This window comes from Kogia breviceps, chromosome 18 (genome assembly GCF_026419965.1).
Source record: "Kogia breviceps isolate mKogBre1 chromosome 18, mKogBre1 haplotype 1, whole genome shotgun sequence".
Taxonomy (NCBI): domain Eukaryota; kingdom Metazoa; phylum Chordata; class Mammalia; order Artiodactyla; family Physeteridae; genus Kogia; species Kogia breviceps.
In genome coordinates this window covers 44,677,906-44,701,916 of record NC_081327.1, presented here as the reverse complement: position 1 = coordinate 44,701,916, position 24,011 = coordinate 44,677,906, and the positions used below count along the sequence as shown (strand labels likewise).

At 37.0% G+C, this 24,011-nt stretch overlaps 2 protein-coding genes across 2 annotated transcripts in view; both read right to left on the bottom strand.

Annotated features, from left to right (window-relative positions):
• Positions 1 to 22,548, bottom strand: part of HYDIN (HYDIN axonemal central pair apparatus protein) — a 431,864-nt gene extending 409,316 nt beyond the window's left edge. The window contains exons 1-2 of the mRNA XM_059043993.2: positions 22,254 to 22,548; positions 122 to 241 (exon numbers count right to left, since the gene is read on the bottom strand). The gene's annotated coding sequence lies outside the window, so the exon portion shown is untranslated. The remainder of the gene's footprint in view (positions 1 to 121; positions 242 to 22,253) is intronic.
• On the bottom strand, positions 14,532 to 22,577 carry CMTR2 (cap methyltransferase 2). The gene is made up of 2 exons (XM_059043939.2): positions 22,254 to 22,577; positions 14,532 to 18,922 (listed from the first exon to the last, which is right to left on the bottom strand). Exon 2 carries the CDS (start codon positions 18,901 to 18,903, stop codon positions 16,603 to 16,605), a length of 2,301 nt encoding a protein of 766 aa, XP_058899922.1. The 5' UTR covers positions 18,904 to 18,922; positions 22,254 to 22,577; the 3' UTR covers positions 14,532 to 16,602.
• Positions 22,578 to 24,011: the final 1,434 nt, after the last annotated feature.

The window sequence follows — 24,011 nt, the reverse complement described above, 5'->3', positions numbered from 1 at the left end:
AGAAATTGGTGAAGGCTGAGTACTGGCTGGTGACAGAGTATGGAGCTCTAAAGGCTGCAGATAAAGGGGACTTCACACCACTCACCGGCCTCTCTCTCTGCAGATTCCAATGGATACTCACAAAAGATGATGGCAAGAGTCCTGAGAAAGTACTCCTCATGGTACAGGCTTAGGGCAGTGGAAGAGCAGCAGCTGCAGGAAGGGCATGGAGCCCTGCCCAGATCCTTCTTCTCTATCTCCCCTATTAAAAAAAAAAATTACCAGTAATGTGGTGTACAAAAAAAGCAAGAGAAAGAACCCACAATGCCAAAAGACAGAACAATCAACAGAACCAGACTCATATACAACACAGAAATTGGTGCTATCAGATAGGGAATTTAAAATAACTATGAAAAATATGTCAAAGGCTCCAGTGGAAAAATTAGACAACACTCATTGTCAAGTGAGGAATTTCAGCAGAGAGAGAGAAACTATAAGAAAAAAAAATGGAGAGGCTAGAAAAAAACCCCACAGTAATAGAGATCAAGACTGTTATTGAGAAGCTCATTAGTAGCCTTAACAAAGCTAAGGGAAGAATCAGTGAACTTGATAAACATACAAACTGAACAACAAGGAAAAAAATATTTTAAAATAAAAACAGAATATAGCATCCAGGAACTGTAAGACAACAACAAATGATCTAATAGATGTTCAATTAGAATTCCAGAAGGAAAAAAAGACAGAGACTGTGATAAAATAAGTAGTTGAAGGGATAATGGCTGAGAATTTCCAAAATTAATGGCATATATCAAACCACAGATCTAAACCACCAACCAAGATAAATACCCAAGCAAGATAGAGAATTATCAAACTCAACCTCTGAAAACACAAAACAAAGAGAAAATCTTGAAGACAAAGGGGAAAAAAAGACACTTTACTAAAGAGAAATAATGTAACAATTATAACAGCCATCTTGTTAGAAACCATGCACCTAAAAGACAATAGTGTGACATTTTTAAAGGACTGGAAAAGAGTGACATCATCAAGATGGTGGAGTAGGAGACCCCCCCCCACACACACACACAAAGAATAACAATTAGACACCTATCCATGAATGAAATTAGCTCTGGGAGAGCTCAGGAGTCCACTTAAGAAGCTTCAGCCACACAATGGAGCCAAAAAACTGAAAATAACCACAAAAAAGATGTAGGAAGAATAGTTTCATTTTGTCTGTATCATTCCATCCCCCAGGCTGGCACTACTCAGTGCTAAGAGGAAACTCCTCAGCCTGAAGTTTCCCTCATCAGTGAAAGGAAAGTGGGGCGAGCAGCCAGCTTCCCCAGCCTTTCCGAGCACTGCACGAAGAACCCACTTCAGTTTCACTCTGCCCAGAGACCAACAAGGCTGAGATACCTAGAGATGGCTAAGAACAGAGAAGGGCAGGAGCTACCAGTATCAGTCCTGAAGCATGAGCAAATGTGGTTCCCAGAAGCCAGCTCTACAGAGGACCACAGAAGTCTTCACTGCTGAGGACCACAATAGCCCTTGCAGACACCGCAGACCACCTCTCCAGCTTTTATCACTGAAGATCTCATTGCAGATCCCAGCAGAATGCTCGCAGAGGAACCTAACAGCTTTTGCTGCTGAGGAAACCAACAGTAAGCATACTCACTGTGGGCCCCCTGAAGATTTGGCTGCTGAGATTTTCACCTCACAGGATTTCATGTTCAAAGACACCATCTGCACCATTCCCTCCCCACCAAAACCCAGGATCCACACTGGCTACCAGTCAGTCTCTGCAGCCTAGGTCCCCAAAACTGATCCCCACTGCTGTGCATGCACCCATGGCCAGTTATTGCAGCCAGAAGAGTACACAGAGACAGCCAAGGCCCCCTCAGCAGCTTGTGGACCCAGAGATGGCCCTGATTCCTGTCACTGGCCTGTACTGCTACATGGGCCTGAAGCAAGCCCCTGCAAGTGTGTGCCTGCAAGCTGCCTGCCCCAGCTCCTATCACTAGCCTCCACTGCCTTGCACTCACCTAAGGACTGCCCCTTTAGTCAAACGAGTACATACCAACAGCCAGGGCCTCCACAACTGTTTGTGCAGCCACAGCAGTTGGCCCTGGCCCCTGCTGCTGGCTCTGGCCTTTGCCACTGCATGGGTGTCTGCAGCCAGCCCCTGCCACCATGCAGGCACCTGCAGCTGCCCCCACAACCAAGTATGTGCATACCCTGACTCCAACCACCACTACCACATGCCCTGGTCCCTAGCCACTGGACCTAGAGGCACCACTGAGGACCAGGAGCCCTTATAGACACTGTGGATCCCTGCAGCTCTTTCCAAGGATCATGCAATTGTCAATGTCATGGATCCCAGCCGCCTGAGCTAACAAGACACCATATACTCCTGGACCCAGAACCACAACACATCCTCACACTTGGTGCCCCACACCACTAGACTTAGAATCACAAAATGCTCCAGCATGCTACCACCCAAAGGTGAACATCTTTCCTTACCAAAGTCAATCCATAAAGTTTGGAAGAGGTGACTGATCCTTCAAATGTGCAGATGCCTACACAAGGCTACAGGGATTATGGAGAATCAGGGAAACATGACACCACCAAAGCAACACAGTAAACTTCTAGTAATTGACCCCAAAGAAATAGAGATCCACAGATTACCCAAAAAAGAATTCAAAATAATTGTTCTAAAGACGGTGAGACTGCTACAAGAGACTGTGGATACACATCTTAATGAAATTGGGAAAATAATATAAGAGCAAAATGAGAATTTCAACAAAGAGATAGAAAATATAAATAAAAACCAAACAGAAACTTTGGAGGTGAAGAATTCAACAACTGCCACTGAAGAATTCAATAAAGAGCTTCAACAGCAGACTCGATCAAGTGGAAGAAAAAAATAACCAGTGAGCTTGAAGAAAGATTATTTTAAATGATCCAGTCAAAAGAGTAGAAAGAAAAAATAATGAAAGGGAATGAAGAAACCCTAAGGGAGTTAGGGGAACCAAAATCACCATCATCATCTATGCATTATGGAAGTCCCAGAATGAGAAGAGAGGGGAATAGGGGCAAAAAGCTTATTTAAAGAAATAATGAATAAAAATTTCCCATATCTGGGGAGAGATTTATACATCAAGATCATGAAGCTCAGAGGTCCCCAAACAAATTCAACCCAAAGAGATCTTCTCCAAAACACATTATAATAAAACTGCAAAAAATAAAAATAAAAAAAGAGCAAATCTTGTAAGTAGCAAGAGAAGGAAGCTTGGCACTTACAAGAGAACTCCCACAAGACTATCACTGAATATCTCAGCAGAAACCTTGCAGTCCAAGAAAGAATGTGATGTGGTTATGTATTCAAACTTCCAAAAGAATAAAAAAACCCAAAAACCTGCCAACCAAGAAAACTTTACCAGACTAAGTTGTCCCTCAGAAAAGAATGAGAGATATTTACACACTCAACAAAAGAGCACCTAAATATATAAAGCAAATATTAACAGACATAAAGGGAGAAATAGATAGCAATACAAGAATAAGGGATTCTAATACTCCATTTTCATTAATGGATAGATCATTCAGACAGAAAATCAAAAGGAAACACTAACCTTTAATAACACGTTATACTAGAAGGACTTATCAAATATATCTAGAACATTCCACACAAAAACAACAGACAGAATACACATTCTTCTTGAGTGCACATGGAACATTCTCCAGGATAGATTATATGTTAGCCACAAAACAAGTATTGATAAATTTAAGAAGACAAAAATCATATCAAGCAACTTCTCCAACCACAATGGTATGCAACTAGAAATAAATTATAAAAAGAAAACTAGAAAATTCACAAATATGGAGAGATTAAACAACATGCTACTGAACAACCAGTGAGTTAAAAAAGAAATTAAACGAGGAATCAAAATATACCTTAAGGTAAATAAAAATGGAAATGCAACATACCAAAACATATGGGATAACACAAAAGCAGTTCTAAGAGGGAAGTTCATAGCAATAAATGCCTACCTCAAGAAATAAGAAAATCTCAAATAAATAATCTAACTTTATACCTCAAGCAAATAGAAAAAGAGGAAGAAATGAAGCCCAAAGTTAGTAGAAGGAAGGGAGTAACAAAGATCAGAGTGGAAATAAATAAAATAGAGACTAAAAACACAACACAAAAGATCAATGAAATCAAGAGCTGGTTTTTGAAAAGATAAAATTGATAAACCTTTAGCTAGACTCATCAAGATAAAAAAAGAGAGGACTCAAATAAATAAGATCAGAAATAAAAGAGATGTTACAACTGATATCACAGAAATACAAAGGATTTATAAGAGAATACTACAAACAGTTGTACACCAACAAAAGAAACAATGTAGAAGAAATAGGAAAATTCCTAAAAACATTACCAAGACTGAATCACAAAAATAGAAAATCTGAACAGACAGATTACTAGTAAGGAAATTGAATGAGTAATCAAAAACATTCTACTAAAGAAAAGTCCAGGACCAAATGGCTTCACTAGTGATTTTTACCAAACATTTAAAGAAGAAATAATACCAGTCCTCAAACTCTTCCAAAAAAATAGAATAGAAACACTTCCAAACTCATTTTATGATGCCAACATTACCCTGATACCAAACCAGACAAGGATGCCACAGGAAAAGAAAATTATAGGCCAATATCCCTGATAATCATAGATGCAAAAACCTCAATAAACCAAATTCAATAACACATTAAAAGTGATCATACACCATGATCAAGGAGGATTTATTCCAGGGATGCAAAGATGGTTCAACATCTGCAAATTGATCAATGTGATACACCACACTCACAAAATGGACAAAAAATCATATGATCATCTCAATAGATGACCACAAAACCACAGGGAGATATCACCTCCCACCTACCAGAACGGCTATTATCAAAAAGACAACAAAAAACAAGTGTTGGAAAGGATGTGGAGATATGGGAAACCTCATGCACTGTTGGTGAGATTGTAAATTGGTGCAGCCACTATGGAAAGCACTATGGAGTTTCCTCAAAAAATTAAAAATAGAACTGCCATCTGATCCAGCAATTTCCCTTCAGGGTATATACCTGAAGAAAACAGAAACACTATTTCAAAAAGATATATGTATTCACTCCAATGTTCATTGCAGCATTATTTAGAATAGACAAGATATGGAAGCAAGCTAAGTGTTCATCAACAGATGAATGGATAAAGAATATGTGGTATATATATATACAATGGAATATTACTAAGCCATAAAAAACCTTGCCATTTGAGACAACACGGATAGATCTAGAGGGTATTAAATAAGCTAAGTGAAGTAAGTCAGAGAAAAACAAGTACCTCATGATCTCACTTCTATGTGGAAACCAAAATAACAAAACAAACAAAACAAAATGAAAACAGACTCATAGATACAGAGAACAAACAGGTGGTTGCCAGAAATAGAAGTGAGGGTGAAATAGGTATAGCGGATTAAAAAGTATAAACCTCCAGTTATATAATAAATAAGTCATGAGGATGTAATATACAGCATAAGGAACATGGTCAATAATATTGTGATAACTTTGCATATGGACAGATAGTTACAAGACTAGACTTATTGTGATCATTTCATAGTGTATGCAAATGTAAAGTCATTAAGTAATATACCTGAAACTAACTTATTATACATCAAATACATTTCAATTTTTAAAGAAAGAAAGAAAAAGAAAATGCAGTATGTATTATGCGGTATTATTCACCCATAAAAAAGGAAGGAAATCCTGCCATTTGTGACATGGATGGACCTTGAGAGCATTGTGCTGATTGAAATAAAACAGACAGAGAAAGACAGATACCGTATGATCTTACTTACAAGTAGAATATAAAAAATTAAAATTTAAAAAGTGAGATCATGGATACAGAGAATAGGCTGGTGGTCGGCAGAGGTGGAGGTTAATACATATACAGTTGACCCTTGAACAAGTCAGGGATTAGGGGCACCAATGCTCGATGCAGTCAAATATTCAAGTATAACTTTATATTCAGCCTTCCTTATACACAGTTCCACATCCATTGATTCAACCAACTACGGACAGTACAGTATATGTATATACTACACATTTAGTGAAAGAAATCCACATGTAAGTGAACCTGCACAGTTCAAACCCATGTTGGTCAAGAGTCAACTGTCTGTAGTTAAAAATACTCTATTGTATACTTGAAAGTTGCTGGTAGAGTAGATCTTCAAAGTTCTCATGGTAAGAAATAGAAAATTTGTAACTTACGTATGTTGATGAATGTTAACCAGTCTTATTGTGGTGATCATTTTGCAATATATACATATACTGAACCATTATGTTGTACACCTGAAACTAATACAATGTTATATATCAATTTTTTAAAAATAAAGCAGAAATTGATGAGTTAGAAACAGAAAAAACAAAAAGTAAACCAAAAAAGCTGATTCTTTGAAAATTAATCAACAAAACAGAAATAGTTAACCTGATTTTTAAAATAAAGTACAAAGACACAAAAGAAACTAACTCACAACAGGAAATTTTTTTAAATCATGAGACTACCCTGTACAATTTTATGGAAAAAAAAAATTTAATAAAATTTAGATGAAATAAGTAACACTCTAAGTAAATATACCAAAACTGACACGAAGAGAAACAAAAGCTCTAAACAAATGAATTTTGTAAAAAGAAATAAAGGAAATCATAAATGAGTTCCCCTGCCAAAAACACACCAGGCTCAGCTTGTTTCACAAAGCCATCTACCAAAGCTTAAAGATCAGATGATGCAAATGCTATTTACACTCCTTCAGCGCACAGGGGAAAAACAACATCCAAATTATTTTTATAAAGCAAATATAAAATTGATTCCAAAACCAGATAAATACTGCTCAATAAAACTATAGACCAATTTCACTTATAAATATTAATGCAAATGTTGTAACTACTATTAGCAAACAGAATCCAATAATCCATTAAGATCAAGCAGTGCTTATTTCAGAAATGCAAGAGGAGTTCAATATTAGGAAATCCATTAATACAACTAATCATATTAATAGAGCTAAAGAGAAAAAAATGCTTATCTTCACAGGTTTAAAAAAACAGAAAAATGAACACTCATTTATGTTTTTAAAAGCCTCAAAAATAGGAACACCTCATTAATGTAAATAAAAATAATGAAATAAACTTTTAAAAACTCAGCAGCTGATATAATGGGGAAACACCAGAGTTCCAGTTCTCAAAGTGTGGTTTGTGTACGCAATCAAGACATTATTTCCCCTTTTCACTATGTTATTAGTGAATGTTATGTAAAAGCAGTGGGCAAAACTGCTGGTGTCTTAGCACAAATCATGGTAGTGGCAACAAACTATACTAGTAGTCATTCTTCATCACACATATCATAGTGGGGGGAGGGGAAGCCATTTTTACCTATGAGTACCTTTGATGAAGTAGTAAACATGAGGAATTTTATTGTCTCAACCCTTGCGTATGTCTTTAATATTCTAGGTGAAGAAATGGGAACTACACATGAAGCACTTCTGCTGCATTTCCAAGTAGGATGGCTGTCTCCAGGAAGCATTTGTGCAACTGAGTTGTAAACCGAAGTGGTGCATTTTTCATGGAACACCATTTTCACTTTAAAGAACAACCAGCAGACAAACTATAGTTATTCAGACTTAAGTATTTTTGACAGACATTTTCTCAAAAAATGATAAAGTGAGCTGTCACTTCAAGGAAAACAACTGACAATACTTGCTGCCATGATAGAATTCAAGCACTCAAGTGAAAATCAGAATTTTAGAAAAATTTTGTCCACCACCATGAGCATGACAGCTTCTCAGTACTTAGATTTCTCTGATGAGTTAGTGGGTATGTTTAAAAATGTGATTTATTTTTGATACCATATAATCAAATGTGTCAACATTTTCAAGATGTACAAAATTCAATGAACTGATATTTTCCAAATGACAAATTCATGGTGTTACAAAACCACATGTGGGTATGTGACCCTCTCAAAGTGCAAGACAGACCAGTGGATGTTAGTGTAACACAGTATAAAATGTTATTAATATAGTTTAAGATTCTTCATTGCAACCAACTTTTAAGAAACTATTACCTGTCACATTCTAGAGTAGCATCAAAGAATATCCATAATTACATAAAGAGGTTGTTAAATACTCCTCCATTTCTCAACCACAGAGCCATGTGAGGCCAGATTTTAAGTACTTCAACCAAAACAGTGTGTCACAACAGACTGAATCTAAGAACAGATATGAGATTCTAGCCATCTTCTATTATAAAGACAAAAAAAAAAATTTGCAAAAAATGTAAACAATGCCATGCTTCTCACTAAATTTTGTTTTAAAAGTTATTTTTCATAAAAAATATTTACATTGACATATAACAGTTTTATCATTATTTTTGAATTAACAAAATTTTTCTCAGTTTTAATTTCTGATATGGAAAATATCAACAGATAAACTCCCATAAACTAAAGTTCTTTGGATTCCTCAATAATTTTTAAGAGTGTAAAGGGGTCTTGACACCAAAAATCTTGAGAACCACAGCACTGCAGACATTCCCACTAAGGTCAGGATGACATCAGGTCTGGGCAGAAAATATAATAAATGAAACTGGCACATGCTGTGCCAGAAAGTATCAAAGACTGTTTGAATTATGTAAAAAAATGACATAGTATCAACTTGAAGGAGTCTCTCTCCCACACACCCATGCCAAATAGGATAATTCAAGCATCAAGTGAGAACAATAATTGTTATTGATTAAGATACATCAAATATATAACCACCCATGAGGTCCTAAAGATAGTTTAAAAAAACTGCAAAAAATTTTTTTGTCACCCCTGGAGGTTGCTAAGACACCAACTTACTTATCTGAAAAATGATAAAGTGTTTAAAATTAAGCATTTATAAGACCAGAAACCATAAAACTCCTAGAAGAAAATATAAGCAGAACCCTTTTTGATATGAACTGTAGCAATATATATTTTGGGGGCTTCCCTGGTGGCACCGTGGTTGAGAGTCCACCTGCCGATGCAGGGGATGTGGGTTCGTGCCCCAGTCCGGGAAGATCCCACATGCCGCGGAGCGGCTAGGCCCGTGAGCCATGGCCACTGAGCCTGCGCGTCCGGAGCCTGTGCTCCACAATGGGAGAGGCCACAACAGTGAGAGGCACACGTACCGAAAAAAAAAAATTAATTTTATATATATATATATATATATATATATATATATATATATATATATATTTGGATCTGTCTCCTACTGCAAAGGAAACAAAAGCAAACAAATGGGACCTAATTAAACTTAAAAGCTTTTACAGGGCTTCCCTGGTGGCGCAGTGGTTGAGAGTCCGCCTGCCGATGCAGGGGACGTGGGTTCGTGCCCCGGTCTGGGAAGATCCCACACGCCGCGGAGCGGCTGGGCCCGTGAGCCACGGCCACTAAGCCTGCGCGTCTGGAGCCTGCGCGTCTGGAGCCTGTGCTCCGCAACGGGAGAGGCCACGTACCACAAAAAAAAAAAAAAAAAAAAAAAAGCTTTTACACAGCAAAGAAAACCATCAACAAAATAAAAAACAACCTACTGAATGGAAGAAGATATTTGCAAATGTTATGACCAATAAGGGATTAATATCTGAAATATGTAACTGGATACCAAAAAAACCCAACCAACCTAATTTTAAAATGGGCAGAAGATCTGAACAGGCGTTTTTCCAAAGACATACAGATGGCCAACAGGCACACGGAAAGATGCTCAACATGGCTAATTATCAGAGAAACGCAAATCAAAACCACAACAAGATCTCAGGTACCTCACATCTGTCAGAATGGCTATCATCAAAACGACCACATGTAAAAAAAAAAAGAAAAAGAAAAGAAAAAGACCACATGTAACAAATGTTGGCAAGGACGTGGAGAAGAGGGAACCACTGTATGTTGTTGGTGGGAATGTAAATTGGTGAGGCCACTATGAAAAACAGTATGGAGGTTCTAAAAAACTAAATATAGAACTATCATATGATCTATCAATTCCATTCCTAGGTATTTACCTAAAGAAAACAAAAACACTAATTCAAAAATATGCATGCACCCCAAAGTCCATAGCAGCATTATTTACAATAGCCAAGATATGGAAGCAACCTAAGTGCCCATCAATATGAGTGGATAAAGAAGATGTGGTATACATATACAATGGACTACTACTCAGCCATAAAAAAGAATGAAATTTTGCCATTTGCAGCAACATGAAAAACCTAGAGAATATTATGCTTAGTGAAATAAGTCAGGCAGAGAAAGACAAATACCAAATGTTATCATTTATATGTGCACTCTAAAATTAAACTAGTGAATATAATAAAAAAGAAACTGAGTGACAGATATGGAGAACAAATTAGTGGTTACCAGTGGGGAAAGGAAAAAGGGGAGGGGAAAACAGTGATAGGGGATTAAGAGATACAGACTACTAGGTAGAAAATAAATAAGCTACAAGGATATATTGTACAGCTCAGGGAATATAGCCAATATTTTATAATAACTATAAATGGAATATAAACTATAAAAATTTTGAATCACTATGTTGTATACCTGGAAACTAATACAATGTTGTAAATCAACTATACCTCAATAAAAAAATTAAATTTTTTAAAAATTAAGCATTTCTCCAGCTTTTTCTGAACAAACTGCTTCAGGAAGAAACAAACAGTTGATGACCTCAAGAACGTATTATAAAGTCCAATTAGTACAGAAGAAATGTGGTCAGAAAACCACTAATTTGCAACCCCTAATAGAGCTAAAAACCAATATTCAATAGAAGCTAATGCTGTTAAGTGAAAGGTTGATAGAAAACTTAGTAGTGTAAAAATAAAATTGATATATGAATCTCTGACTAAGCCTAATGTCACCGAGAGGGCACAACCAGTCATTTTGTGTTTTGTGGCATGACAGAAAAGGAAGTACACAACACCACTTATGAAGTATCCTTGCCAAAAGCAATCAATTCTCTAGATCTAACTACCGTTTTATAGACAATGTGTGACATACATACAAGTTAAAAGATAAAATAATCAGCCAAATCCAGAATGTGGAAAACTACAGGACAGTTAAATTAGCATGGAAAAGAAAATGTTGGAAGAGGGACTCAATAGATGGAGAGACTTTGGAGACATATTAAGTAAATGCAATGTGTGAGCCTTATTTGGATCCTTATTTTAATCAACTGTATAAAGCCATTTTTGAGACAATCTGGAAAAATTAAACACAGACTAAGTAATGGGTGATATTTTGTTAGGTGTGATATCTCTTAGAGATATTTCATGAATTTGCTTCAAAATACTCCAAAAAAAAAAGTGGAGGATAAAATTAGTTCAGAAAAATGTGGATAGTTATGGTAACTGGGTGAGGGTACATGGGGGGCTGTTATCTAATTTTAATGTTGTATATGTTTGAAAGTTTTCTATAATAAAAACACAAAATCAAATAGCATTCTGTAGACACCTATATTGACAATATGAGATACAAAATAAGTATATGTCATAGTGCCTTGCCCTTGAGCTTATAATTCTGGCAAGAAAATGAGAGAATGGAGAAAAAAAAAGAACAATGTAAGTAATGCTCAAATGGAATATAATCTTTAAAAATTCTGAACTATGTTGTACACCTGAAACATATATTGTGCATCAACTATACCTCAATAAATATATATATATATAATACTGCAAATAAAATGTTCCAGAGAACAGAAAAATCAATCAAAAATTTTCAAATTGAATGACCCAAGCAGTAAGTGCAATAACAAAAGCTCCAGGATGAGATTAACATTACTAGAGTTACAGGATAGTTGCAGGAATGATGTTTACTCTAACAAAAAAGAAAAGAAATTCATTAGGTTATCTGTGCTTGTTTTGAATTTTCTCAGCTAGTCTAGTATAAAAACTAAATTTTCAGCCCTGGAGTTCACTAGAAACAGAATAGAACTCCCAAAAGTCTAGACAGTAAAAGCACATCTGTCTTGCCCAGTAAATTAATTTGGTGTTGCACATAATCTTAAATCCTAAATCCTTAAACAGAAAAAAGATGTAGATATACATGTAATCAAAATAGGTTTATCCACAAAGATATGTAGACTTTTCAAGATAAAAGTATCTTTTTAGCATAGTGTACATAGAGAAAAAAACAATCTCTACAAATGTGTTCCTTAACTATATCATAACAAATTTAAGCCACAAATCAACAATGTGGCTGCAATATTAAATATTATTAAATCCCTGGTAACAGGCTAAACTGATGCTCCTGCACTTGGTAATAAATGAACATAGAATGATTACACCTAGTTAATCTATTAAGACACTCTGTCAAAACACAATGGTCAAGATCTTGAGAAAATTAGAAAAACACTATTATGGGTACAATTTGTAAATGAGTATGCAACCTATATATGAACATAAGCAGATTACACTTTTAAATAAAATTTTCAATTGAGTGAAATTAAATGCAAACCTATGCTCAGTGACAGATAATTTCTAAATATTTTCACTAGTAAAGGACAGTTGGCATCTTCCATATCTTTGGCTATAAAGCAGCTTCACCTCTTCCCAAAACATTCCAGTATAAACTTGTACTTATCCAAAGATAAATTACTTTCATTTTCTGTATTGACCAAAACTAAGAAAAAACAAATAACAGAATGGGGGGGAGCAGGGTAATCCCTTCTTATTCAAAAATTTTATATAAACTATTTTATATAAACTAAAGAATGCACTGATTGGAAGCACAAAATAATAAATAACTTATTATAAATTTATTGAGGATTATTGTTTTAATTACATGCCCTAAAACATACCAACATATTATAAATGACTATATGTAGTATCAAGTTTTTAGTTTTTGGCTACTTGGCCATTAGGCCAACCGGAAAAACATTTACCATCCAAATAGAAATTTATTAGGAAATATTGAAATTTTTGTTTTATAGTTAGTTCTACTAAGATCATCCAGAAATAAGTTTTCATCTAACTTAAAAAAAAAAAAGGTGGGGAGGCCTATTATCAAATAATTGAGTCTCTCTTTTCAATAGTAACTATGTTGTAAACAAATTTTTAGCCAGGCCTTGCCCATCTGTGCCATCTAAGTATAATAATTTTTCATCGTTTTAATAAAGGATAATATCTATATTAAGTCTAAGTTTTGTTCAAATTGTATTAAACAGATTACAAAGGAAATTTAAGATGTAATTGTACCAGTGTAATTAGTAAATGTTTTATTTTTTTAGAACATAAAAATTAACAGAAAACCTCTCATGCTTTGGTTAAAATCTTCCTAAGGAGGTACTGGTTCTATAAAAAGTAATAATCATTTACTGCTTGAAACAATTTAAAAAACTGAAACAAAACTAAAAATCTCCTTTTTCGTACTTTCACCTTCAAAAGCAAAAATACACGAAACGAAGTATGTTGCCCTTTTAAAAAAATCAATGAAAAGTGTTAAGTATTTAAACATGGAAAATAAGATTTTGATTGGGTTTATAATCAATATTTTCATTTCTAAAAATGTGAGGTATTAACTGATTTCATATACCCATACCACAGTACCGTTAACTAACGTTAAAACTATTCAATTAATGATCTCATCTGGAAATAAAAGATGACGTTTAAATATTTAAAAGACCCAGTATTCTCATCAAAGAAAAAATAACAAAAGCATAATAAACATGTTTTTTCCAACTATCCTAATATCTTACTTCTTTCATTACACTCCAAAATCTTTGGAGTAGAAAAAAACTTTTAATGCAAATTTTTTTAAACACAGTAACTACTGTAAAGATAGAGAGAGTCCACAAATTTGGATTTTAAATTTATTCAGAAAATATACTTTTAACACATTTAAATATTTATGTGACATTAGGATAATATAAAAGCCCTCACTAAAATATAAAACTGACTTTTAGGGAGAACAAAAATCAATACTGAAGAAAGTAAATGTGTAAGACCTCTTTCTCTAAGTTTGTTAGGAAACACATTTGTGACGTTTAAATTTTCTGGCTGTTAAAAATTCCTTTAAAAAAGCATCACAATTGGGACTTCCCTGGTGGCGCAGTGGTTAAGAATCTGCCTGCCAATGCAGGGGACACGGATTGATCTCTGGTCCGGGAAGATCACACGTGCCGCGGAGCAACTAAGGCCACGCGCCACAACTTCGGAGTCGACGCTCTAGAGCCTGAGCCTCAACTACTCAGCCTGCGTGTCACAACTACTGAAGCCCACGCACCTAGAGCCTGTGCTCTGCAAGAAGAGAAGCCACCGCAATGAGAAGCCCGCACAACACACGCAACAAAGAGTAGCTGCCCCCTCGCCACAACTAGAGAAAGCCCGCACAAAGGAACAAAGACCCAACGCAGCCATAAATAAATAAACAGCATCACAATTAAGTTAAAAATCTCAAAATCTACTAAAAAGAATTTTTTAAAGAACAGTAACTAACTTGATAAACTATACAAATCATCTCTCATCTTATGGTCCTCCTCTATTTTTTAATTCATTTTTCAGACAGCATTTTTCCTTCCCTTTTTCTTAAAGAGAAATTCTTATAAATCATTGGTACCCGTCAGCTACATCCGGTTCAATATGAACCTTCCTCAAGTTGTATCTCACTTCTAGAGCAAATTTGAATCCAATAAACCAGATGAACAGCAACTGATCCCAAACACTGGATTAAAAACCAAAATACACTCTTAACATACACCAGGTATGTTACATATTCCAACACAGGTTAATGTTAAAAACAACTAAGCATTCAATACTTATTTGAGGGGCTTAAAAGAAAATGTTAGTACCAGAACCTGGACCTAGGCTTTCAGCTTCATTCTAAGCAAATAGTTAAAACAAGTAAAAACAAACTGAGTCATTGTACTGGACCAAATCAACCAAGGCATAAAGACTATTAACTGCAAAATGGTTTCCCAAGAGTGGCTTTTAATTCTCTCTTGGTCACCAATTTTTCTATCAGACTTCTACCATTATACAATTATAAAAGCTTCCATAAAGTCACAAGAAGAAAATCACATTTCTTTCAGAAATCTACCTCTAGTACTCCACACCCTCCCTGACAAGAAGTAGATCTACCCTCTTCCTCCCTCCCTTAAGTATTCACTTTCTTTCCTGAAGCAGAGCTTCCATAAATATTGCAATATTAAGAACTAAATTTTAATGAATACAAATCAGAGGAAATGAAGGAACATTAACTTTCATTCAAACCTTCCTTTAAAAAAAATGTGTTTCCAAGTTATATTTTTAACTTCCCCCATGATTCTCTTTAAAAAAATGAACACAGAATCTCTCTGCTAATGACTTTATTCATAAATCTATAATGGAACTCAAAATAGCAAAGGACATGAAAAAATTCAGATTAATATTTGTCAACCAAATACATCAGAGAATATATTTACTTTTCATATAACTAACAAAAATGTCTAAAATGCACGTGACAATACACATACTCTTCACTTTGCAGAATTTCAAAGTAACAAAGATCTGCTGAATTCATTTGGCGAGAATAGCCCATTTATACTGACAAATACACATAATTCAAAAGAAATCAAACGTAATTGATAAAGTAACGATCTCATGGTTAATCTTCCAGTAAAGTGCTACTTTCATACTGAAAAAAAGAATGAAAATTAAAAATTTTTCAATGTTATACCATCATTCTGAAAGTGTTAAAATTTCTCTTCAGTACTCACTACATTCATCACGTTCACATGTCCGCATTATGAGACCATAAACATTACTTTGCAATTAAAAAAAATCTTTTTGTTCACAGATTATTTTCCAGAAGTTAAAAATTACACACTATTGCTAAGCGAAACTTTTCACTCATATAGGAGTGTTTTAGACACAATAATTTTTCATTTTTTTAAACATGATCTTTGGTTCAAAGCTGTCTTTATATCCTTTCTAGTTAGATGGTTGTGGTTCAGTAAAATATTTATAAAACAGCACAGCAGCTTCATTTGAACACAGAAGCAAACTGGATTGATGGCCTAAAGGCAATGAATGGCATGTATCAAGATGTCTGGCATGATGAATTCCACATATCCATAACTGACATGGTCAGTATTAAAGGAAATTAGTGCTGCTGAGTAGTGGCTCACCTCCTTTCATCAAAGACCTCTATCAATTCATTAACAGTATTAGCCACTGAGAGAAAATTAGTTGGAAAAAAATCTAATCTGAATGAAGGCACACAGGTGCAAATCTTAAGCAGATAAATAAGACCAACTGAATAAACTGCATATGCAAGCATGGGTGTGTCCACCCCAAGCTCATACACACTTCTCATGTTTGAGGTTGCATATCATCACTGCATATATTCTACCACATAGAAAACTCTATGTGTGCGAGTGTATATACCCGAGAGGTCAGAACTAGCTGATGGCTTTCCAGAAAAAATGAAACTTTAAATGATGCAAAAGTTGGCCTTTCCTCAAAATAAAAGGTTTTAAATTAATAGCAAAGGGATGCAATACCAACGGAAACTGCAAGAAGTCATGAAGTTAAATCTCAGAAAGGACAAGTTCAACTTCATAACTGAAGGCTGCTGCTGATTTCTTCTCTCTCTCCTTGAATAATCAAATGCAAATGCCTTTTAGCAATGGTAGCATTCAGATCACACAAAAAATAAAGTAGTGTGCCCTTAAGGAGCACCTCCATTGGCACAAACTGTAAAACCTGCTGGGGTGCATCGGAGTTAACCAAAGCGCTCAACAATTCATTCACGTTCTGCAGATACTGCAAAACTGGGTTTGGAAGGTCTTGATAACCAACACAAAGCAGGACTGCACAAGTCTTCAGGGGCTCGGAAGATGTGGGACAAGAAAACGTGATGAATCTAAAACAGCTGTGGAGTATGAAGATCAAACCAGCCATAAATCTTGTAAAACAAGAAAGTACAGGCAAAATCATAATATCTCCTGTATGAAGCTGCTGCAATGAATGTAGAAGGCAGTCCAAAAATAACTGCTGGTAAGCTGGGTCTCCATCATGAAGCAATGAACAGCTAAAAGTCATGAGTTCAGCTGATTCCAAGAGTTGAACTTTCAATGGTATATGTATTTTGACATGTTGGAGAGCTGGAAAACCCACAAGCAGGCACTTTACTTGGTTGCTGGGTTCTACATCCTGCTCATCCTGAAGGCATTTTGTAAGGCTAAACAACTCAGAAAATACCAATTCTTCAGAAAAAACGTGACAAGAACAACAATACTGCTGTTTTGGCCTAAACTTGGAATCCAAATTCAAGGCACCTCCCAATGACTTTTCAATTGCTTCATTAAGAGCCTTTAAAATTTCACAATCACAAAAAGGAGAACAGTTTACCCTTGGCAGTTTCTTTCCCTGTAAAATCTGCCATAAGTGACACTCAAGACTGGAAGCTGTCCCTTCTAAACGAGCACTTTGCCCAGGATGATATGCAGCATGTTCTTCAGCCCAACTATTAAAGTACCCTTTGGCCACCTTATCTTTCCATGAAAGGGTTTCCAGCATTTTCCTTTCATTGTAGGTTTTAAAATATCTGTTCCTCTGCCCAAACCATTTTGTATTTGTACTACAACCAATATTAGATTTTTTCACTAGCCAATTATTTCTGGAAAGAGGCTTCAATTGAAACTTTTTCATGAAATACTGAACAGCGTAGTCCCTTAAACTATTCAGCTTTGCTTGTTCCCCTTTTCCCATGCACTCAAACAGACGAATGTTCTCAGAAATAGTCTCTAGCTGGTATTTATGAAAGAACACACAACATTCTTCATGTCTTTTAAGAAAAGATTCGGGAATCATGTGATGGGGAAAGAGAGCTTTCCTGGTCATTTCAGGCCCAAAATTCAGCACCATCTTAGATAAAAGAGGATAGATTGCCTCTCTTCCCTTATAACAGAGACATACCACATAGACTTCTGAGTTTCCTGCCTTGCTGGTAGCAGGTTTGAAAACATGGACTTTGTCAAAAGAACAGTTCAGCAGGTACATCAGGTTTATGGAACAATGTTCAAACAAAGTAAACATCTTCAGAACAAAAGAGCCACCACTTCCAAGAGTCATCAGAGCAGTGACAGCTTCACAGTAATGCAAAGAAGAGACTAAAGCTTCTTGTTCACCTGGGTTTCCTTGGCAATCAAAACTTCCATCTGCAGTGATCAAGTGAACAGTAGCCACGCTGCTTATGAAATTCTGAAGTCCAGTCAGATATTTCAAGGTCATGATATCGCCGGTGTTATCTGGACCAAAGTACCAGCAATGCAAGGTATTTGCAATAAGTCGGTCATCCATAATCATCGTAAGATTGTCATTTGCTTCATGGTATGGATTCAAAGTATTAGCCACCCAACTCCAATCACAGGGGAATCGATGGGACTTTAAGTAGTGATTGAGACTAGCGATAAAAGCTCCAGGAGCTTCACAAAGGTGTAGAGAATTCAGTTTTCCATTCTGAAAAGCTTCCTGTGGAATAAGTGGAAAGCTACATAAAATTTCATGAAACTTACACCATGCTTGAGTACAAAGTTCAGCGTTCACAGATTTTCTCACATGAGAAATTATTTTCCCAGCTTTATTAGTGAAAGCCGTGTGCTCATGCCACTCATCCAATTTCTTATCACTCAGTAGGTTTTTTACTTCATTCAGGGAGTTCTTCAAATCAAGAAACACATTGAATTCCGTGTGGTCACAGGTGAAAATCTCACTGGAATCTGGTAACTGCCACTCATTATTAAGTGGCTTACCATAAGAAAAGTTCTTGGCAAAGAGTTCAAATATATCAGCAAGAACATCTGGACTGAATGTCTCAGGACTTGAACCCAGTGGCAGCTTTCTGCACTTACTCATTTTCAAATTAAATTAAAATCTAGAAAAAGAAAACACACAATTAAATGAATCAAATTTGTTAGTGAGTGAAATCTCATCCACAGCAAACTGGATCACAATCATGACAACCCACGAAAAATGGGAAGACTGATGTCAGCACAATTCATTACATGATGAGGCAATCTGGAATAAAGAATAAAGGCTCTGCTATCCGATAGACCTGGGCTCAAATCCCAGCACTGCCATTTACAGCTTAGTAAGTGGCTGTGAGCAAATAACTCTACATCTCAGTTTCTTATTTTAAAAATTGAGGTATCATTTTTTTAGATGAGGATAAAACATGCTAGCATATAAAAAGCATATACCAAAGAATATTCATCAGTGAACGGCAGCTCTTATTACCAAAGTAACGCACTTAGCTCCTCTCCAAAGTTCTCCTCTACCCATCACTGAGACACTGCCCACAGGGCCCCAAACACTTACTTAGACTAAGATTCATCCCTGAACATGACCTTTGATCAAACTCTAACAAGTGACTTTAAGCTTTTTTTAGCTCCCCCCAAATCTCACTTCCTTCCAGGAGAGGTTCCTGCACCTGAACCCAGCACTGGTTCTGTTACCAGACCTCTCTGCCACCACCCACTTACTCACCTACGAAGATTGCCAAATATGTCCTCTGTCCAGATCTCTCTCTCTTGCTAAATCACACAGTTTGGTGGTATCCAATCGTCTTTACAGGCTACCAGCAAACACTCATCACCATATTGCTTGTCAACTGTGGTGTACCTGACAGGTTAGCCTCCTGATCAATGTTGAAACTGACCTATAGTTCACCCCAACATGTCTCTAAACTACTCCCTGCTTTATATGGTTGGTCAGACAGCTCCATGCTTGTATTATAAAATATTATTCTTTTGTCACAAAAACTTAATACACTTTGATAGAATAATTTTAAACTGAAGAAATATCCTTAATGAATATACAAATTACAAATAGTAACCCTACATTCTGTGTTCTAACACTGCCTAAGAAACCAAAAACACCTGTCCAATGGAAAGGGATAGGGGTACAAGAGAAAGAAGCAAGGCTTAATGGCATAGTGTTGGAAAAGTTCTAAACACCAGCAGATACAGCAATGAGTATTACATGGTACTTGTTGGCACAATGTTAATCAACAGGTGCTTCAGTTCATGACTACTGCATTTACTTAGCATATTCAATACATTCTACAACGGTCTGAAGATTAAAATGGGAGATAAAGGTGAGCGAGCAATACAATAAACACAGTAACAGCCAGAAGACTGTATTCTATTAGCATTTGTACTCTCCTCTTAACACTTTTTTCATCCTTCTACATTTTGTTTAAATTATTTACAAGTCTGTCAACTCTACTAGCTTGTAAACTTCTTAAAGTAACAAGGATCTTCTTAGCCATTTCTGTTTGCCACCATATATTTACACATTGCACAAAAATTGCGGATAATAGTCACAGTTACCCATTAATATATTTTTCTTACCTTAGATTTTTTTTAACTGTTAGAAGCTATATTTAGACAAACTTCTGAAAGATGGCAAAAAGGAGGCATTCACTAAAATCCTAAGTAAAAGCAAATGAAAGTTTACTACAACAAGTGATTCTGTCCTAGTTCACACTTTGCTAACTAGAAACTACAACTTTCAGATTTCAACTATATTCTATTTTGGAAAAAGTCTGATTTTAGTCATTAACTTCACACACTAATGAATGGTTGTAGGTAAGCTCTGAAATCTTACTTAAGCTAATAGGTAATTATTTTCACAGGAAAAAACTAAGTGATTGAAACACTCCATTGTTCTTCCCAACTATACCTGTGGAACACAGACAAAATTATATATATTTATATATAAATTGTATATTGTATTGAATAATGTTCAGGTCAATAATCCACAAATTATCCAAACATTGTTTCCTACTATCAAATTCCCAGAATCCAACTGCTTCTCACCCACCTCCAGCTATCAGCCTCCTGATTGTAGACACTGTCAACTCTCTCCTGGATTACTCCCATAGCCTTCTCACTGGTCTCTTAGCTTCTACCCTTGCCTCCTACACTACTCTGAAACATACCCACCACAGTAACTTTGTAAGACCTAAGTTAGATTGTATCCCTGCTCTGCTCAAAACTGGGCTGCAGTGGCTCCCCATCTCAAAGTAAGGGCCAAAGTCTTTACAGTAGCTTACAAGGCCCTTGAAGATACCTGTCCTCCACCGCCCACTCCGTCTCTAACCTAATTTTCTGGTACTACCCCTCTTACTAATTGTGTTCCAGCCACACAGGCTCTCTTGCTGTTCAGGTAAGACCTCAGACACACTGCAAGGGGAAAGTCTATGCACGAGTTAGTCCCTCCGGCTGGAATGTTCTGCCCTCAGATATCTGCATAGTTACTTCCCCTTCCTCCTTCAAAAATTTACTCAAGTGTCACTTCCTCTGTGAAGCCTACCCTGACATCCTAATTAAAAATTGCATCTTGCATTACCAATGGTAAAGTAAAGATAAAAACCTTGCTGTATTTTCTTTTCTTTTTTCCATGGCACTCTTTTCCTTCTAACACATAATTTACTTATTTATGTTTACTGTTTACTGTCTCCCCAAAACTACAACCTAAGCTCCACATGGCAGGGATCTTTGTTTTCTTTACTCACTTATCATCCCAAGAAGTTAGAACAGTAAGCACTCAGTACACAGTAAGCACTCAATAAGTATTTATCGAATAATTGAAGGGATATCAGATTAGCACAAAAGGCACTCCTCCGATTAGGTTCTGAATGTCTTAACGCACTTCAACGTCACTCTAGCACGGCAATGCATAACAACAACAAAAATGCTTGTGGTTTACTGGATATAAGGGAAAAGTTTCCAGTATGTGTTCCTCTGTCCCTCTCATTAAGCACTCCAAAGAGCTTTGTGGCATCACAATTCTGCTACGAGGGTCAGTATTACCATTCTTGTTTTGCAGAGTCGAGTAGGAAGTCATGGAGACCCCCTGCTCAAAGCCACGAAGGGAATACCCGCAAAATTCGCCGGCCTAACCCCAAACCCGCAAGACCTCATATACAATTGTTACTCCTCCAACCAACACTTAAACGAGAGTTTTAGAAGTGTTTCCGCCAACTCCTCCTCCTAGTAACGGTGAAAATAATGCCTAGTGTGTATCCAGCGCTTTACTCTGGGCGAGGAGCTCCCAAGACCTAGTTTCCTCTGGTGGAAGTGAGTCCCAAGCTCCATTCGAGCGGCCCGGTGTCTGACCCGGAGGAACTTCAGTTCCAGCCCCTGCCTAACCCACTGGAAAGTCGAAGGAGGACCCGGGCTCGGAACCAGGGACTGGATTACCTTCGCTCACGCCCACCTCAGGCCCCAGAGTCTAGAGAGGCTGCGCTTCACTCCCTCTCCTCACTCGAGGTGGGCATTCTCCACTTCCGCTCGTGGGGATGATTTCCGGGAGCGTCGCTCCTTCAGGCCTTCTGTGCCCCCGACACAGGGAAGGGAGGTGGCGCGCCGGGAGGCCGGGAGGGAGGCAGGGACCCGCCCCCTTTACTCTGGTGGGGCAGGACTGGCGGAGCAGCACTCCTCCAGGGCGCGCCGCCGCCGAAACTCGGCAGACGGCGACCCGAAAGCCCTGACACACGCTCTGCGCATGCGCCTCAAGGCCCGACTGGCGTCACACGTCAACGTCACGCACCCTAGGTTTCGTTTCTCCGCGGGTGCAGAAGCTGGAAAGCTCCACCCTCCCGCCCCAAGGCTCCTGTGGCAACTGCGCGCCTAGGTTTCGTTTCTCCGCGGGTGCAGAAGCTGGAAAGCTCCACCCTCCCGCCCCAAGGCTGCTGTGGCAACTGCGCGCACAGACGGAGCGTCCTTTGGCCCCGCCCCCTCGAGAGTGGAGGCGTGGGACGGGGCGGGGCCAACCTGTCCGGAACACGCTGGCCCCGCCCACCTGGGCCCTGAACAGCAGAGGTTTTCTTTTGTTGTCGGGTAGAATTGAACTCCTAGTACTGTTTGACTTCAAACTGGTGCTCAGAAGAACATGAGAAAAGCCAAACTAGGGAAACTACGAAATAACACTCTGTTATCATAACATACATATATTTATAAACCAATAAGAAAAGATAACCTCAGAAGAAAAATGGGAGATTTGAACAGGCCATCCAAAAACAGTAAAATAGCCAATAAGGATATAGTACAAAGCTGTTTAACTTTTTTAAAAATAATTAGAAATGTTTTCTTTTCACTCAACTTAGCAAAGATTTTAAAAGATCGATAATGGCTACTTTTGGTGAGAATGTGGAGAAACAGGTGGAGAAACAGGTTTACATACTGCGAGGGAGAGTGAAAATTGGTACTACCTTACAGAAGGCGAACTTTAAAATGGCCTTGCACCTTAGCCCAGCTATTCCCACTCCTAGCAATTTATCTTTAGAAAATAAACAACTGGCACTCACTTTGAACAAAATGTTTATTACAGCACCTTAATGACATCAATAACAAAACCTGGTTACTCTCTAAATGTGTGCTATAAGGAAATTAAATTCTTTATGGTATGTCCATATAATGAAATACTATGCAGCCATTAATAGGCCATATGTGCCAACAGTATTGTGTGAAAATAGGAGAATATAGGACTGTGTGTAGAGTTTGATCCATTTATGTAATATATATACACACATATATATATGTGTGTGTGTATATATATATATATATATATATATACACATATATACATTTTTTACAAGTCTTCCAGGACATGCATCAGTGGAGAAAAAAGTCTTTTCAAAAAACTGGTGCTAGGACATTTGGATATCTATATGGAAAAAACTTTATTTGGACTCTTACCTCACATAATAAAAATAGATTTCATTTGGATTGCCACTCTATGTTTTAAGGATCAGACAATAACTCTTTTAGCAGAAAATATAAGAGGACATCTTTGTAACCTTGAAATAAGCAAAAAGTTTATAACAGGATGGAAAAAGCACTAATCATAAAGAAAAAATATATAAATTGAACTACATTAAAATTAAGAATGTTTATTCATCATAAGACAGCACTGAGAGTGAAGAGGCAACCTATAGAGTGAGAGAAGATATTTACCAT

Bases quoted from the DNA above. Each gene is read 5' to 3' on its own strand.
- CMTR2 (XM_059043939.2), bottom strand. From the start codon at position 18,903: ATGAGTAAGTGCAGAAAGCTGCCACTGGGTTCAAGTCCTGAGACATTC.